Genomic DNA, 19,702 nt, shown 5'->3' with positions numbered 1-19,702 from the left:
TTATTTTATAATTCACTCTGATTCTTCTTGTTTGAAAATGGTGATGTACTGTTAAAGATATCCCTAATGACCAAGAATAATTCAAAGTACTAAAATACATCTAATTTTCAACTCTGCATCATTACATCATTCAACAAAATTATAACATTGCACTACTTTGGCCTAATTTCAACAATTTCATAAATGCAACCAAAAATCCAAAATTAAATCAAAGAAGAGCAATGTAATGTCCACATATACTCTGCAAACACAGCCTTTGAGAAATTCCAAACCGCTGGTATACAAAATTAGAAAGTACAGTAAGTACAATTTCATCTTTACTGCTAAATGGCAATATTACCTTCAACAGGCAATACCTGATTACTTCTATCATAAATGTCATAGATTCCAAAAGCAAAATTACATTTCAATTTGGTGATTTTTTTAATTTTTAATTTAGGGTTTTACCATATTTTCAAATATCAAACTAATGCAATTTAGACCCCATGACTCTCTTTTATCTCAGTACTCTAAATCTGAAATCTTACCTTTTCACTATTGTGTTTCTTTGGATTATATTAAATGGAAAAGACTCTAAAGGAAGACCAAAATCAAAAGTATTTGCAAAAAAAAAAAAAATCTCTAAAAAGTAAAGTTGACCTTGGTTTATTAACTACTTAATAGGGAATGCTTGACAAATACAAAGTCAAAAAGATATTCTCAGCAAAGATGTTATAATGAGAACTCAAGTATCAGATGAGTAGTTGACTAAATGACTTTAAAAATCCTGTTCAACTCTGAGAGACCAGGATTTAAACCATGAGCCAATTTAAGGAACTCTATCTGCTGAGTAAGTTCCTCATATCTCTTATAACAATAGCAGTATTTGTAGAAAGAAAAGCCCCACAGCCAACAGGGGAAATGATACTTACGAATATTGTGTCAGCAGTTCCAAATCATTATGCATGTTGATTGGATATGCTTCACTGAGTTCAAAAAGCTTCTCCAGAGCCTCATAAATGAAAATGATGCAAATAAGAGAAGCAAACGCTTCTTCAGTAAACCGGGTGATATAGCAGACAAGGGAGCTGGCATCAGTAGCCACAAGTATGATACACAGGGTTGCAGTCCAAAGTCCAATACTAGCTCTTAAAGATAGGTATGAAAGCCCATATTCTCTAGGAGAAGTAAAAGAACAGTGGAAAGAAGGTCATTTAACAGCTTGCCACCATTTTAAGTAGATGGAAATAAGTCTAATTCAGGAAGCGAAAGTAAATAAGCTCCACATCCCATGAGTATCTGAACTCAAGACTTTGTCTAAAGGGAACACCTAAGGGTACAAAACTAAAAGAGGTTTCTTAGTGCTTAGAACTGAATATAATTTTTATAAATATTACATAACAACATACATAAATATTTTACTGTTCTTTTCTTTCCAGGGAGAGACAAAAATGGCAAACTGAATCACATCAGCCACTTTGACCTCTCCCAGCAGACCTACAAATGTGCTGTTGAGAAAAGTATAAACATAGTAGAGGAACAGAAAGGGGCTGAAGGCCAAAAGTATAAAACACTTACTTGCAAAACTTAAACAAAATCTTTTCGAACACCAAAACTGGTCCTGTACTGCCTAATATGGTAAGAGGCTGTCCACCAAAGAGAGAATAGGCTATCCCAGTCATGGATGCTCCAAAGAGAGATTCGATTGCACTCTGTGTAGAGACATAAATGATTCCATTATCTAAGCTGTACAAGCTATCATTATAACTAGGGAGAAAATGTATTAAGTACCTGAGTATATTCTTTATCCTTTGCTATGAAGAGCCTAGGCACTTTGGACAGGAAGTAGGGTAGGAGGATTAAAAAAGGGTCAGGCAGTCAATAGAATATGAATGGTAGTGGATGGGGATGCATCCATTGTACCCTCCTTATCTCACTTTCTTTTGCTTATGAAAAGTTTCCATGTATTCACAAAAATGTCTGGCAGAAGCATGGCTTGTATAAGTTGGAAATGAACCTCTTGAGAGGTAAGAACTAGAGTCAACTACTAACCTAGGATTGGGGAGCCAGGGATAAAATCAGGACCTGGTGTAAGATAAAAATTAGTTGTTTTGAGATATCCCACTCCCAAATTACCACTTCCATTAGCCATCTAGGAAATTCACATGAAATTTATCTGCCAGACCATATATCAAATGTCTCCTCATAAAGGAATCCAAAATTAAATGCACCCTCCTCTAACTATGAATCTTAAAAACTGATTAAGTTTCACAGTTCAGGGAAAAGCATAATACATACTATTCGACCTTCAGTTGCTTCTCCCAGCAGTCCTCCAAAAGTGATGACAGGAGACATACAGGCGCAGTAGAGAAATAGAAAAGATGCTAAGCACTGCAGGCTGAAAGCATCTCTGAAGTCACTCCAGAAGTATGGAGCTTTTCTTTTGATATCTAAAATAAGTCCCCCAAAAATCCTAAGACAAGGGGGAAAAACACAATAGTGACATACAAATATGAAAACACACCAATCAAAATGCTCATTTGCTTTGTTGCCAGGTCACAGTCTTCCATCAGCAGAGATGAGACCCATATTAACCTACTAGGTTGTACTCTCATGATTTATAGGAATGGCTTTGCACCACTACGTCACTTAAATTCCTAACCAAATATTGTGTTAACAACCAAAAAAATGCTAGGTTCTCTCAAACAAGGTTCACAGCTGTTCATCAATCAAAATTCAAGTAATGAGATTTAAAGATTAATCTCTCTGCCATTTTTACAGCCTAATCCTAAAAGCAGGCCACCTTCAGCCATTGGTAATATTTTCAAATTATTTCTATTGCATTTAGCATAGCAGAAAGTGAAGAAGGGAAAGTAAACTGACTTTTATATACTCCAGTAGACATCATCCTAGAGAGAAAAAGTGTTATATAACCATGGCTTCAGTTACCTCTCTTTTGGCCAAAAAAATTCCCTCACCAAATAACGTTCCAGGCAGGCATTTAAATGGCCTTATGGACAACAGTAATACTTAGTAGGGACAGGTGGATTCCACGGTTTTCCTTTTTAGAAAACTAAAATGGGGGCCTTATAATAACCAATCTAGATAAACGTAGTTTTGATCTATTATGGTCTAAACATATCTGAACATTTATCATTCACAAAACAATAATGACCTTACTTGGTATAAATGCATTTATTCTAAATATATTCAAAAATCACATTGAAACACTTGAAGGATGATTTGGGGAGTGGGTAGGGGAAGAGAAGCATTGTGAAACATTGCCTAAAATTGAGGGCTAAAATTCTTTAATCTATTAGGAATGAGAGCATTAAACAGATATTCTCATTCTTTGAACAATTTAATAACAATATGCAGATTTAACATCTGACTACTAAAAGCTCCTTGTGTTCTATGGAATAAAGATGTCATATTAAAATAAATAAGGCTATGATTAAGTTCCTACATGAAGGTTAAAAAAAACCTATTATATTCAACATACTGCCAGTATGCTAAGTAAACTTAGGTTATGGAAAAATATTGAAGTTCTGTTATTTTCTAAATAAGAAAATAATCTGGCAGTCTAAGTATCATCCCAAAAATGAATGTTGTCTTGAGAAACAAGTTCTGATTGGCCTTGAAAAATGTACATCTTCAGAATAAGTGAAAATTTTGCATATTATTTTTAATTGTCCTGATCTGACTGACAGAGATGCCACAGTAGCACATTAGCAAACATCTTCCTATTATGTGAGTAAGGGAATCACTTTTTCTAGTGATTGCTTCTGTTAGAGGGATATGGAGTAGGAGAGGCTGAGAAGGATAAAATTTCAATTGGAGAACACACACAAAAAAAGGACATTTAAAATTCAAAGAAGCTTTAAAAAAAATGTGAAAATCACAAACACAATAAGATCACCTTAGGTTCCCTTACCTGTGCTTAGTAAAACACATGCATAATTTTTATTTGGGGGATCATTTCTGAATGATTTGTTAACTTGTCAAAGTTACTATTCAGAATAGATTTAATCTACTATTCTATTTATTCATTTGTTTATGATTTATATCCCACCTAATCCCCCAAAGAACTTGAGGTGGTTATGAATTATTACTTAGTAGTTAATATTTATAGGTTTGATAGCACTTTCTATTAGACTACTGTTTTATAATTAATTACTTATTAGGGTATACATTAGTCTAAATAGCTGTTATATTACTGTGTAATAAACGTGCATTTAGCAGCAAAAATCTATATCCGGAAGTGGGAGGTCATTGCAGAGAGCAGTATAAGAGCAGCCCAGATGTGCACCAGCAACTCCAGGAGAGCAGATGAGTAATGGATACTTCAAGTCATGTCAGCAACAGAATCTGTGGAAGAACTCTGGAGAAGCGAAGATACCGGATATTGGTGACCTGGGAGGATTTAGGAAGCAGTAAGGAAAAGTGAACTTAAAAAAAAAAATCTAAGCTATGTGGCATGTTACACCCAAGAGAGGGGGGGAAAAAAACGCTAAAAATAAAAGTATTTGAAAATATGAAAGTAAACAGACGGAGTAACAACACTTCCAGTAAAAGGGAAAAAGAAAAAAAAAATTGGACCATTTCAAATTAGGTACAGAGCCTGAGGAAGACATAAAAGGACATTTCCTCAGAGAGAAAACATAGATAAAGGGAAAGAACAGAGGAGAATTAAAATGCACAGTTGTCAGGAACTGAAAAGTCAGCTTAGAGGACACAGTGAAAGCAATACAGGAAATGGCCCTAAGGGGAGGGGAGCACCAATCCTGCGAAGTCTTTGCAATTGCCTTCAATTATAATGGAGGATGTGTGCACATATTCCCTGAAGAGAGACCCACCCAAGGGTTTCTGATTTTCTGCTCACACATTGCTTGCAGAGAGACAAGCTGTCAAAAAACCATAAAGAATCATTTTAAGAAATAAATTGAAGCTTTCATCTCTTCAAAGATGTGTGATTAGAAAAATAAATCATATAGCTCTTTCAAATTACTACTGTATAAAGAAAAAAATGCTATTATATACATTTTACTTGCATGTAATGAGATAAGGTCTATAAGATTGAATTCTTGGTATTTATTTTTATTTCCATTCTGAACTTGAAACTTTCAACAGGCTCTTTTGGAAGGGGCAACTGACAGTTTTCTTATTCATTCTAAGAATCTGTGAATGCATTTTACGCATAGCAATATGAAAGACTAGGTATATAAATGGAATGGTGTAGTCACGGCTCTCGTTTAATAGTAATGACAATCATTAGTAACTAAAGAAAAATCAAATTAATTGGCATAGTCACCCCCAAAGAGTAGGTATTCAAAGTTTAAAAACAAATTAGTTCTCAAAACAGCAATTCCCAGCACACACACAAAAAAAACGGTATGTCATTTGGTCTTTGAAGTCCCACACAAGCGCTTTCACTAACCTTCCAGTTCGCTGGAGTTCAGGTCCACTATGTCCTCCGTGGGGCTCAGCTTCCCCATGAGCTGCTGTTCCATTAGGTACAGCAGGAATCTTCCTCTTCTCCTGCAGGGAGATTTTTTTGTTTTGTTTTTGTTTTTTAATTTCAGGTGCTAGTTGTAAATAACAAAAACAATTTTTTTTCCCTTGAGGCAATATGCAGAGTGGCTAAGAACCCAGGCTCTTGTTACTTATTTGCTATATGATCTCCAGAAAGTTTAGCCATCTAAATCCTCAGTTCCCTCCTTCTTTCACTGGTAATGATAACAGCACCTATCAGTGTGGTTGAGAGAATGAAATAAGATGATGAACATTTATTCATTCTTTCAACTAATATATGAATGCCTAGTATGTGCCATTCATTTCTATGGATGCTTGAGATACAAAGGTGAGCAAGAAAAAGCATTCTGCTAATGGAGACAAAAAATAAACCTATAATATTAGGTAGAGATAGAGATAAGAAAAAATAAAGTGAGAGAAAGAGACCCAGAGACCAGGGTTAGGGTAGGTAGAGATGAGGATGAGGAGGTGCCCGTGGTGTCATCTGCTTCGCCTAGTTCAACTGTTCACTAAACATTAATTTTTTATCACTAACTATTTTTAAAGTATATTTCCCTCTCTGATTCTGGCTCATATCTTCCTACCCAAGGTTCTTTCTGACACAAAGAGATCCAGAAGACTACTACAAAAGGAAGCTTCTGATTGAGCTAATAACAAATTAACTGAGGTTATGTAAGTGCTGTTTTCCTACAAGTCTATTCCACTTAGTTTTGTCAGTGACGGAGAGTTTTAAAAATCAGAAAATCCTACCTATTGGTGATCTCAGAGCACATCGATGTGTTCAAAAGCACTTAAAAGTGCTTAAAATTAATTTTTTTACTTGACTGTCATCTCAAAGTAGTGTGAACGTGTAACATGCTCTTCATGTTTAGTATAAACATGAACAAGTGTGAATGATCAAATGATCTTATTACAATGAGACATTTAGATAAAATGGTACAGGTTTAAAACATGACAAAATAGGTTTTTTGTTTTTTTCCTTTTTTTATTTTTTATTTTTTAGGGCCGCATCCTCAGCACATGGAGGTTCCCAGGCTAGCAGTCAACTAAGAGCTGTAGTCGCCGGCCTATGCCCCAGCCACAGCATTGCCAGATCTGAGCCTCATCTGTGACTTACACCACAGCTCACAGCAATGCAGGATACTTAACCCAGTAAACGAGGCCAGGGATGGAACCTGCATCCTCATGGATGCTAGTCAGATGTGTTTCCATTGAGCCACAACAGGAACTCTGACAAAAATAGGTTTAAAAATGCACAAAACACAGGAAAGTTCATGGCTTAACATTTATAATTTCCTGGGTATATAAATAGATTCAATGAACTGAAATTCAAAGATAAAAGACAGGATATCTGCCTACTGATGAAAGGATTGCCTTTACAGGTAAATAATTATCACACATTAGTAAAGGGCTTTAAGAGTGTCCACAGTACCCAATAATCACCTAGGGAAGTATTTCTTAGCAAGTCTCAGAAAAAAGTGACATTATTTGGTCTTCTGGGGAAGTATCCCTTACTGGATAAGTGAACTCATTGTTTTACCATGGAAGAAGCTACATGCTGATAAGGCAAATGATAAACCAGGAAATACATTAGTCATTTAAAGTACCCATTTCTTCAAGTTAGTGTTCATCTTATAGTAAGGGAAAAGGGTTTTGAAAGAGCAGTGTGTATGAACAGTACCAATAACTATTCTGAGGAAAATATAGGAGATATTTTTTGTTCAGGTATTTTATTTTATTTTATTTTATTTTTTTATTTTTATTTTTTTTGTCTTTTTGCTATTTCTTTGGGCCGCTTCTGCGGCATATGGAGGTTCCCAGGCTAGGGGTCGAATCGGAGCTGTAGCCACTGGCCTACACCAGAGCCACAGCAACTCGGGATCCGAGCCGCGTCTGCAACCTACACCACAGCTCACGGCAACGCCGGATCGTCAACCCACTGAGCAAGGGCAGGGACCGAACCCGCAATCTCATGGTTCCTAGTCGGATTCGTTAACCACTGCACCACGACGGGAACTCCCTGTTCAGGTATTTTAAAACAAATCAATAGGTGATTTATACAATTCAACAGAGAAAAAAAAAAACAATTGAAAAGTGGGCAAAAGACCTGAATAGACATTTCTCCAAAGAAGATATACAGATGGCCAACAAGGACATGAAAAAATGCTCAACATCACTGATTATTACAGAAATGCAAATCAAAACTACTATGAGGTACCCCCTCACACCTGTCAGAATGGACATCATTAATAAGTCTACAAATAACAAATGCCAGAGAGGGTGTAGAGAAAACTATTGGTGGGAATGTAAATTGGTACAATCACTATGGAAAACAATATGGAGCTACCTCAGAAAACTAAATATAGAACTGCTATATGGCCCAGCAATCCCACTCATGGGCATGTATCTGAACAAAACTTTCCTTGAAAAAGACACATGCACCCACGTGTTCACTGCAGCACTATTCACAATAGACAAGACATGGAAACAAACTAAATGTCCATGGACAGATGAATGGATTAAGATGTGGTATATATACACAATGGAATACTGCTAAGCCATAAAAAAGAACAAAATAATGCCATTCGCAGCAACATGGATGGACTTAGAGACTCTAATACTAAGTGAAATAAGTCAGAAAGAGAAAGCCAAATACCATATGATATCACTTATATCTGGAATCTAACATACAGCACAAATGAACCTTTCCACAGAAAAGAAACTCATGGACATGGAGAACAGAGTTGTGGCTACCAAGGGGGTGGAGGAGGGAGTGGGATGGACAGGAATTTGGGTTTGATAGATGCAAACTATTGCCTTTGGAATGGATTAGCAATGAGATCCTGCTGTATAGCACTGGGAATTATATTTAGTCACTTATGATGGAGCATGACGGAAGATAATGTGAGAAAAATATGTATATATGTATGTGTGATTGGGTATCTTTTCTGTACAATAGAAAATTGGCAGAACACTGTAACTAACTATAATGGAAAAAATAAACATCTTAAAAAAAAGAAAATTCCAAGCATTTCATGAGCTCTGTGCCAGAAATAGAGTTGAAGATCAGATATATATTTTCTATAATAAATCACAATATCACAGAAGCTAAAATTTAAATCATTTGAATCTCTGGATTGGTTATACCATTTTAGTAAATGTGTTTAAAGATAACAAAGTGATGGTATTTTTAAGAGTATTTCTGCATATACATACCTGGGAAGGGACATTTTTGGGAGGTTCTATTCGAATGCTTGGATCCCATTCTCCAGGAGGGAGAACAGTAACCTGATCCAGAAATTCATCAATTCCTGATACCAAGTCATTACGATCTTTAGCTTTGTAAGCAACATCATGAAATACCTATAGAAGGAAAATAAATATCATTTATAGATAAGAAAACAATTATAAAATCTTAATGTGTTCTGCGTTTTCATTTCCTAGTTATTTCACGTGATTATAACAACCTGAAAAAATAGGAAGCTCTAACTAAAGAAGATTTTAGCGTGAACTACTATAATTTAGTTTATTCTGTGAATGCATACCAATATTTATTTTTTCTTAGAATGCTACAATGGGAGTTACCATTGTGGCACAGTGGAAACGAATCTGACTGGGAACCATGAGGTTGTGGGTTCGATCCCTGGTCCCATTCAGTGGGTTAAGGATCTGGCATTGCTGTGAGCTGTGGTGTAGGTCACAGACATGGCTCGGATCTGGCATTGCTGTGGCTCTGGCATAGGCTGGCAGCTGCAGCTCCGTTTGGACCCCTAGCCTGGGAACCTCCATAGTCCGCAGGTGTGACCCTAAAAAGATAAAAAGACAAAAAAAAAAGAATGCTGCAATGAATGTTGAAATTTCTGAGTGCAAGAGATAGAGAAGGGAAAAGAGGATGAAAGGAAGCTCATTAAACTAGAATTAATGATTCAAGCTTGGCAAAGCTTATTTATATATGTGTAAATCAAGCTTTCTGAAAGAAGTCTTGCTTTAAAACAGAGATAAAAATTTCTAGAATACATTTGAAATTTTAGCAATATTTATACCATGGCATGCATAAACTAAGTAAAAAGGTTAATTTTGTTTCAATTTTTAAATAATAATACTATAAATTAGTTTTTTCTGAATATATATCTTACATATATCCATATATATATATATATCATATTGTATAGACAGTATAGAAAGCACATTTCCATTCAAAGTATAAATTACATCTACACACATACATGCACACACAAACACACACACACGCTGTGAAAATCATTTTGGCTACTAATAGGTACCATAGGTTTGCTTTGAGACACGTAGGCTTGCATTCCTTGCCTTCTTTGATAATGCAATTAGGTGTGTCCTATTAAGGTGTATATATGCCACTCTCAAATGGAAGTTATGAGTACCAGTGCATGATTTATCACATTGTCTTCTGTCTGCCATAGTATGACTAAGAAAACACAGATCAAGACTGAGCTTCCACGAACTTGGGTGCCTGAGAGACTATAATGAGTGTAACACCTCTGCCAGCTTGCGATGGACATACAGCCTGATGGAAATAAGTCATTTTTGGGGATTTCCCATCATGGATCAGAGGTTAATGAAGCTGACTAGGATCCATGAGGATGTGGATTCGACCCCTGGCCTCCCTCACTGGGTTAAGGATCCGGCGTTGCCATGAGCTGTGGTGAGGTTACAGACGTGGCTCAGAGCTGGTGTGGCTGTACATTGGCAGCTGTAGCTCCGATTCAACCCCTAGCCTGGGAACTTCCATATGCGTGGGTGCGGCCCTAAAAAGCAAAAAAAAAAGGTCCTTTTTGGTTTGAGTCATTAGTTGATTACTCCTCCAGCATAACCTAATCTTTCCTGACTAACATCCAGAGAAATAATAGACTTAATATACTAAGTAAGTAAGTAAAAGTAAAGGTCAATGGGAAGGATTAGTTCATATGAAGATAATATAGTTATTTCCAATCCTTTTTGAATTTCATATGATATGAAATGGAATGGACAAATATTTGAGGTTTGGAACTACTATATTATTCTTTACGCTGATCTATATTACAGTGACCAAATATCCACAAATATCCATGGACTTATGCTTTCAAATATCCTACTCTATTTTTAGACTATTTGTCTTAGTGTCCAGTTTGATACTCGGTTTAAATTGCTGAAGAAGTAATAATGATAATTTTCAAAGGTTTTTTCTTTACTTTCCAACTAAGAGAATTTCATAAAAGATATCAGTATGATGAATACATATACAGTCTTTCCTTAGGATAATATGAAGACATCAAAGATATATTAATGCTTTAGTTGTATTTTGAGAGATTTTTTAAATATTAAAAACACAAATTCCCATGCCACAAGTCACTGAGTTTATGCCTCAGAACATCCATACTCTTCTAGAGGTTTTTTTCAATAATTTTATTGGAATATAGTTGTGTGTTTACCTGCCATGAGACCTAATTCAAACATTTAAGAATTGAAAACATTCACAATTAGAAACATGAAAATTACAAAGAAAAATTCATCGGTAAAGGCAAACATACAGTAAAGGCAATAAACCAACCACATACAAAGCTAATAAGAAGGTTATAAGATAAAAGTAGTAAAATCTTCTATACCCACAATGAGCAGGTTAGGAATACACACACAAAAAAATGTAAAATATGATGTAAAAAACAGTAATCATGAGGAGAGAACAGCAAAAATGCACGGTTGCTAAAAGACATTTTAAGTTAGGTCAGCAACTTATAATCGTATACATGTGTGTATATATATTTAAACCTCATATGAGAAGGAAAGAAATCATAAAGATTAAAGCAAAAATAAATGAAATAAACACTAAATAACAATGGGAAAGATCAATGAAATTAAGAGCTGGTTCTTAGAAAAGATAAACAATATTGTTAAATCTCTAAGATAAACAATATTGTTTATCATAGAAATATAAACAATATTGTTAAACTTTTAGCCAGACTCATAAAAAGAGAGCCCAAATCAATAAAATCAGAAATGAAAAAAAGAGAAGTTACAACTGATGCCCCAGAAGCATAAGGCATCACAAGTGATTATTATGAATAACTATATGTCAATAAAATGGATAAATTCCTAGAAATGTAAAATCTCCCAAGACATAGAAAATATGAACAAACCAACTACCAGTAATAAAATTGAATCTATAACAACAATTTAACAGAAAATTTCTAACAAACAAAATTCCAGGACCTGAAGTCTTCACGGGTGAATTCTACAAAACATTTAGAGAAGAGTTAACATCTGTTCTTCTCAAACTATTTCAAAAAATTACAGTGGAAGGAATACTTCTGAGCTGATTTTCTGAGGTCAGCATCTCCATGATACCAAAACCAGACAAAGACATCACAATAAAAAAAAAAAATTACAGGCCAGTATTATTGCTGAACATGGATGAAAAGTCCTCAACAAAATATTAGCACCCTGAATCCAATAATACATTAAAAGGATCATACATACCACGATAAAGTAGGATTTATCCCAGGGATGCAAGGATGTTTCAATATTTTAACTAACATTCTAACTTCAGTACACACTTGACTTCTAAGAGAAGCCTTTTCTGATTAGAATTTTGTTAATCCTCTCCTAACATCTTGTCCTTTTTCTTGATAGCTTACACTGTAATTATAATTATTTATTATAATTGTTAATTTTATAATTAGTTTTTTAATGCCTATTTTCCCTGCTAAAGCATGAGTTCTGATCACTCATCCAGTAAATATTTATCAAACTATTATGTGCTAGGGACACAGCAGTAAACAAAACCAAAAAAAATCCATCCTCTCATGGGGCTTACATATTGGGGGAGGGGAGAGATGAAAAATAAGCAATATAATTGAGTATATTCTTTGTTGGACAGTGGAAAGTGCAATGGAGACAAATGATATAGGAATAATAAATGAAGATACAACCAGGGGATGCTACAATTTTAAACAGAATGACTTAAGGAAGCCCTAAATGAGTAGACATTTCAGCAAAAGCTTGAAGGAGGCAAAGATGCAAGCCATGTAGCCCTCAGAAATAAGTGCTTTTCAGGCAGAGAGAATATCAGTTCAAAGATTCTCAGGTGAAAGCAGGCATGTCACACTTGAGAAGTAGCAAGGAAGTCAGTTTCTGGGAAGGAGTGTAGCTAGAGAGAAAGTAAATGAGGTCTGAGAAGTAAGGTAGAAGAGGCAGAAGAAGGCCTACAGGACTCTGTAGATAATTATAAGAACTCTGACTTTTACTCTGAATGATATGGGAAGCTATTAGAGGGTCTCAGCAGAAGAGTTATTGCTCTAGCTATCTGTGTTGAAAACATAATGAGGTATGGCAAGGGCAGAGAAAACAAGTAGGAGGCTATTGCAATGATAAATCATAATGGTAGCCAGGACCAGGTGAGAAGAGTGAAAGCCAGATGATTACAGAGAAAACCAGATGGTAGCAGTTCATAAAATGAGAAGTATTAATATTCTGGATATATTGTGAAAGTAGAGCCAGGAAAATTTACTGCAAGATTGGACATGGGTATGAAAGAAATGGAGGAGTCAAGGATGATTTCAGGGCTATTCTATTAGGCCTGTAACCATGTCTTTAATGTCTATCACTTTATCTCCAATATAAAGTAGGCAATAAATATGTATTCATCATAATAACAACACAAAATATATACTTCCCAGTTCGAAGTGACAAAATTGAAACAGAGTTGACATTAACTTGCTCAAGATCATACAACTAGGAAGTGTCCTCACTTCATTCTTTGATTCATTAGTTTATTCCATCCTTGCTTCCTTCCTTTCTCTTCCTTTTAGAAGACAGGAGATTCTAGACTATCTTTGTAAGGTTAAAGAAATGATACATAGGGAGGAAAGACTGATAATGTAAAAACCAGTGTGGATAATTCAAGAGCAAAGCTCTCACCAACACATCAGGTAAAAAGCAGGAAAGATACAGAAAAGAAAACAGAGGAACAGCAGTGAATTATGAAGAAATCCCAGCAAATGTATTTATCTTATTCCTTCAAGCCTACTTTAATGATTTTTGGACCTTTGTTTTTCCATATATTTCTTAGAATCAGCTTATCAAGCTCCCTTATAAATCCTGTTGGAATTTTTAATTGAAATTGCATCCATTTTTCTCTCACCACCCTTGCTTGCCTAGAGAGTTGCAATGGACTCTTAAGTCATCTCTCTGCTTTTGCCCTTGCTCTTCCATGATGGCTGAACCCAGCAGCCAAGTGATTTTTTTCAAATGTAAGACAAATTATGTTATTTACCTACTCAAAACCTTCCACTTGCTTCTCAACTCAAAGTCCTCATATAACCTACAAATATCTTACACAGACTGGCCCATTGTCTCTCTTACCTCATCACCTACTGCTCTCCTCCTTTCTCCCTCCTGTCCAGCCATGTTTTCCCCCTTACTGTTCACCAGCTATTCCTGGCACATTCCCATCTCTGAGGATTTGCCCTTGTTTATCCATCTGGTTGGAAATCTCTTCCCTCAAATATTTGAATAGCATGTTCCCCCTCTTCTTTTTAGGTTCTTTGCTAAAATGTCTCCTCAGTAAGTCTTCTGTGACCACCTTATTTTAACTTGCAACTCTCTCCATCCCCTCCCATCTTCCTTCCCTGCTTTCTTGGTCCTCCATAGCACTTATCATCACACATCATGTATTTCCATTACTTATGTGTAAGTCTGTCTTTCTAATATGCTATTAACTCAGTGAATAAAAGGGCTTTTGTCCATTTTATTCACAGATATGTCCACAGAAACAGCAAGAATGCCTGATAAGTAATTAACATTCAATGAATATTTACTGGGTAAATTAATGAAGAACTAAGTCAGGGAGGGACTTATACTAGAGACTAAGACTCATTATACTAAAGCTGCTATAATTAAGATAGTGATGTCACAGACATGCGATTTCATTTTTGAAAGGCAGATATTGTTAACCATTGCATAAATGATGGACTAATCAATACATGTTACTAAGCCAAGTATTTATCTATTAAAAGTAAAACTGTATCTCTACCCACAAACCACACAAAAAGCAACTCTAAAAACTCTAAAATTAAAAAAAAAACTTTATATGAGGGTTAAAGTATTAAACCCATTAACATAATATAGAAGGATATATTTATGACCTCAGGGTGAGCAATAATACAAATATAAAAGATTTAGAGTCAAAACAAAGCACATTATTAATTTTAGCTATTCTTCAGGGGGAAAAAAAGGAGGTATTCAGTGATGTTAAATGCCAATAAGAGATCAAGTGACGTGAGCACTGAACGTAGGATACTATATTTTTTAAATGGTGACCTTACTGAAAGAAGTTTCAATAGAGTTTATTTTTAACCCCAAACATAAGTTCAAATTTTCAGATTTCACAAACCTAGGAAAAGTTATATACAATCCTAATTAACTCTTTTTACAGATTTTCAAGTATCAGAAGCCATGAATTTCAATAAATACTTTATTAAATCATTTATATGAGACTATAAAATATAATCTCATTTTTTTACTACTGAATTTTGAATTTATTATCCTTCTGTGATTTTTTTGGTATCTGCCCTTCTTTTATAATAAAAACGATAAAAGTAAATTTTCATAATGTGTTGTAGAATAAAAGAAACCAGTTATATGACACTACTTTTAAGTTTTATGACCTTACATTTTTGAGACATGCATCTCTTTGAGAAGCTGATAAAAGTTTTTTGAGCCCCTCTAAAAAATCAACATACAAATTATTTTACATAGAAAAATTTGTATGCTGTATCAAAGAAATCACAAGCCGCTTGAAATCTATCTATAGCTCCTTTAATGTTCAATGATCCCCAGGTTAAGCACACCTATATTTAGGCAATTATAAAGATAGTTGATAGATAGTTGCATGGCTTTTGGTGTCATGTTATTCAAATAAACTAAGCTGTTTGTTTTTTTGGGGGGGGTTGTTTGTTTGTTTTTGTTTTCTTTTTTTTTGCTTTTCAGAGCCACACCTGCAGCATATGGAAGTTGCCAGGCTAGGGGTCAAGTCGGCGCCGCCGGCCTACACCACAGCCACAGCAACTTGGGATCCGAGCTGTGTCTGAGACCTACACCACAGGCTCATGGCAACGTGGGATCCTTAACCCACTGAGCGATGCCAGGGATCAAACCCACATCCTCATGGATCCTAGTCGGGTTTGTTAACGGCTGAGCCATGAAGGGAACTCCTACCATTGTTTTTTTTGATTCCTTAAAATTATTTTGCCCAAAACAGGATTTGCCAGGATACTAATGGTGCTCACTTTGGAACACATATACTACAAGTGGAATATTAATAAATTCATTCTAAATGTCGATAAATAACAAGTTTTCTTTAGAGTATGAGGTTTTAAAATATTATGTTTATGTGTATGAATTTATTACCCCCTTTGAACAAATTTTCCCAAAGAAAATTTTACAGTAGAAGCATTTAAAAGAAGAGAGATTCAATACAAAGAAATTTGATTCACAGCAAATCGTCATGAATACAGAACTCCAAAAGTTAGGTGTACCTAGTAGGGGGAAATGTTCCCAATGAACTTGAATAAATACCTCATCTGTCATTAGGGTTGCAATTGATCTTCCAATCTCATGGTACTGTTGACCCTTTCCCAGGGGTCCCAGAAGAATGAACAAAAATCTGTAATTAAGAAGAAAAGAAAACATGAATGTTTCAAGATAGAAATATAAAAATAATTTTAGTAGTACAGAATCACTCATCTCAAAGGAATTACAAAAGATAGGGACTTTGATGTAAAATACGTCCATATTTTTCATAGGTTATTTATTATTACATATTTTGAAACATTTTATAAACTATTTCAAAGTAGCTTGTATGCTTAAGATCCTTGAGCAGTTGAAATCTGTGATTATTTTCATCTGTTCCTTTATGTAGCTGCCTATAAAACCTACACAGTTGTTGGTGAGAATTTTAAGGAGTTTATAAACTTTAGAGAAGAAAGTTGAGAAAAGTAAAATCTGATTAAAGTTTTCTGAATTCTAAGGAAGAGAACTCACTACTATGTAAATTGTAGAACTAGGTTAAAGGGGGGAAAGATAAATACAGTTTTATAAATAAAGAAAGAACATACAGTAAAAAAAAAAAGTAGATGTATATAAAGTTTACGTTAAATAGAAAAAATTATTACCAGGAGCCAAAGATTAATTATGATTTAAAAAACTATTAATTCCAATGCTGGAGAAATAAAAATAAAAACTGCATTGTAATATTCCATTTGAATTAAATTCAAAGACTATCAAACTCATCAACACAACTGGAGCTTTTGAAGAAATCAACATGTGTTTTTCACTTTGGAGGACTGGTTAATTGTTCCATCATTGAAAAGGTCAATGCTGTAGGGAAATTTGAGAATTTTAAAATGCTCTATATTCTGCAACATAATTCTAGAGTATTCATTTGTTAAATGGTTCCTACTCTTATGTGTGAAGACCAATAGCTTTACAAAGTGTACTGAAATAGGTACCACAATTCTACCTTTCACTTAGTTATAATCTTGAGAAATTTTACATGTTTTTACATGATGTAACATATTACATAGTCTTAGAGGGTCTGACATTAATTTTTTATGTTAGTTTTAAGTGAATCCAAGTCAACTTCTACTATATAGAAATGTCTACTATACTCTTTAAAACAGGAAAAAATATAGTATAATGGCAGATGCTTTATCAATTATAATACTTGTAAGAAATTTCCTAACCTATGTACATTTTGCTATTTTTCAGGTTTTCATTACATGGGCTATTTATAAAGCCCTAAAATTATTTTCTGACATTTTTAATATGTATTACTGGTATATTCACAGTGTGCCCTTTTGTCCTCCTAAGAAAGGATAATTAGGAAACTTGAATGGCTTTTTTTAATTCCATTTGTCTAACAAATCTTCCATTTTTCACCTTTCATAACTAAATAGTCTAGTCGTTTAAATCTTTCCTTATACAGTGGCTCTACTGTGCCCCTAATTTTTCCTCCATTGTTCTCTAGATACATTTTCTATGTCAGTAAGAAATGAGGTCGCCTACACCTTGGCAGTTTTCAAAGTGAGGGTATATAACCCCATTATGGCTTTTCTGTACTCCAGGGAATTTTTCTTTTCTTTCCTTTAAAATATAAGAACTATCACTGTCATGAATAGCCATCATCTACTCAGAGGTCATCAGACACCTTTCTAAGCAGTGGAATATGAATGTACTACTTCTAGAAGCCTTCAAAGGAATTTTAATCTACTAAAATAATACCTCTCCAATTAGTAAATTTGACATCTTAAATCTGAATCCAAAATAACCAGAAACTCTGAATAGATTACAGGTTGTGTACAGAAAAATGCCACTTTCACTTTTCCATTCATACTTCCCCCCTTTTAATAAAATTGGTATATATCTGAAGTCTTGGTTCTCCAATAGGATGAACAGACACTTCTCTCTATAACCTAAATTGGTAACTAGTTTCCTGACTCAAATCTGCTCTTCCACAGATTCAGGTATAGGTACTTAAACACTGAATCCCCTTCCAGACAGACAAGTACGAATACACTGTGGCCTCTCCTGACTAAACAATTCCATATTTTGGAATATCTTATCCACAATCAAAACACAGAGCGATGGAATCTGCTATGTTTTAAGTGAAGGCCAAAGGTTCATAAAGAAACATTCTACAAGCCCAGTTGCCACAGCACTTTGAAGTTTTCATTATTTTAACTTAGCTAAGGCATTCAGTGTTTGGAAGAGACATACTAATAGCATCTGAAACAACTATAGCATCAAACAAAGGGCTCCAGTCATGTGGGTAATGGGGCCCTACATAGATATGCTTTGCTATGGGAATAGGATGAATGAAAGGCTTCTATATGCAGGAACCACATTTGATGGAGGAGAAAGGAAGAAAATAAGGTCCCCTGGAAGAATTGGTAGGAACCTAATATGCTATAGCTGTTATTCTTTTTTCTTCACAATTTACCCATGGACAGTCTTACCTCTACAAAATAGTGATGAATAATAAACAACATAATTCAGTTTGAGTTATCCCTAAGTCATTAATTTCTAAATGAAAAAATATTAAATGAATAACTAAGTGTTAAAAATGTTAAATGATTGCTAAATGCTAAATGAAGTAGTTCCCCTTGTGGCTCAGCAGAAACGAATCTGACTAGTATCCATGAGGATGCAGGTTCAATCCCTGGCACTGCTCAGTGGGTTAAGAAGTTGCCCTGAGATGTGGTGTAGGTCGCAGACGAGGCTTTGATCTTGCATTTCTGTGGCTGTGTTGTAGGCTATAGCTCTGATTCAACCCCTGGCCTGGGAACCTCCATATGCCACAGGTGCAGCCCTAAAAAGCAAAAATAAAATAAAATAAAATAAAAATAAAAAATTAAAAGAAAAGAAAAATGCAAGAGACGTTCTTATACTTTTTACCTGGTTGGGATTGGGACCTCAGCCAGTCCTTGAAGCAACACAGCTGGAGACAACCGGACAAATGCAACCACAGTTCGATCCAAAAACTCCAATTCTCCAACTAAGACATTTGAAGCTTCAGCACCTGGAGGAATCTTCTTCATAAAATGCAGATCAACCTGTGAGCATCACGAAGTAAAATAAGATAAATCAAAACTGGAAGAATCTGCTAAATCATATCCTAGCATGGAACTTCACACCTGGAAAACCATCAGCAAATATAATTTAAATAAATACAGCTTATAAAGATTTAGTTTAAATAATTTTTAAATAGTTAAACATCTCATTTGCCCTTTAAAAAGAACTTTTTTCTTTTACTTGGGTGTTTTTCTAATTTCTCATCAATACACTGAATACTCTAGTTTCTCTAGTCAATATTTTTAAGAGATGCTTTTTCAGCATCAGTAACATTGAAATTTTCAGGGAGAAAAGAGTATGTGTTAAATTAAGTGAATATACTTTATTCATAATTTAATTATCATATGTCGATAGATTTAAATATTTGTATACTACATTATGGTAATTTTATGCACAATATATTTCAATTAACTAATGCTCAAAACATGCCTATTTCAAAAGAAATATAATCATGATTCTCCTTATAGTATAAATTATGACTTTAGTCTTCGTCTTTATTTTAGTTGTTCTATATCCTTCACATTCCATACTTGGCCTGACCAATCTTCAA

The 19,702-nt window shown here is 34.7% G+C and overlaps 1 protein-coding gene across 1 annotated transcript in view; it reads right to left on the bottom strand.

The window, feature by feature from the left end:
- Positions 1-19,702, bottom strand: part of SLC4A10 (solute carrier family 4 member 10) — a 238,387-nt gene that overhangs the window by 96,001 nt on the left and 122,684 nt on the right. Inside the window, exons 8-14 of the mRNA XM_047772739.1 lie at positions 18,976-19,133; positions 16,099-16,186; positions 8,728-8,874; positions 5,417-5,517; positions 2,278-2,452; positions 1,558-1,691; positions 912-1,157 (exon numbers count right to left, since the gene is read on the bottom strand). Of these exons, the coding sequence (XP_047628695.1) occupies positions 912-1,157; positions 1,558-1,691; positions 2,278-2,452; positions 5,417-5,517; positions 8,728-8,874; positions 16,099-16,186; positions 18,976-19,133 (1,049 nt within the window). The remainder of the gene's footprint in view (positions 1-911; positions 1,158-1,557; positions 1,692-2,277; positions 2,453-5,416; positions 5,518-8,727; positions 8,875-16,098; positions 16,187-18,975; positions 19,134-19,702) is intronic.

The sequence above is a fragment of the Phacochoerus africanus genome, chromosome 3 (genome assembly GCF_016906955.1).
Source record: "Phacochoerus africanus isolate WHEZ1 chromosome 3, ROS_Pafr_v1, whole genome shotgun sequence".
NCBI classification, from domain to species: domain Eukaryota; kingdom Metazoa; phylum Chordata; class Mammalia; order Artiodactyla; family Suidae; genus Phacochoerus; species Phacochoerus africanus.
Note: the sequence above shows the minus strand (reverse complement) of the source record. Positions and strands in the feature narration are given on the sequence as shown.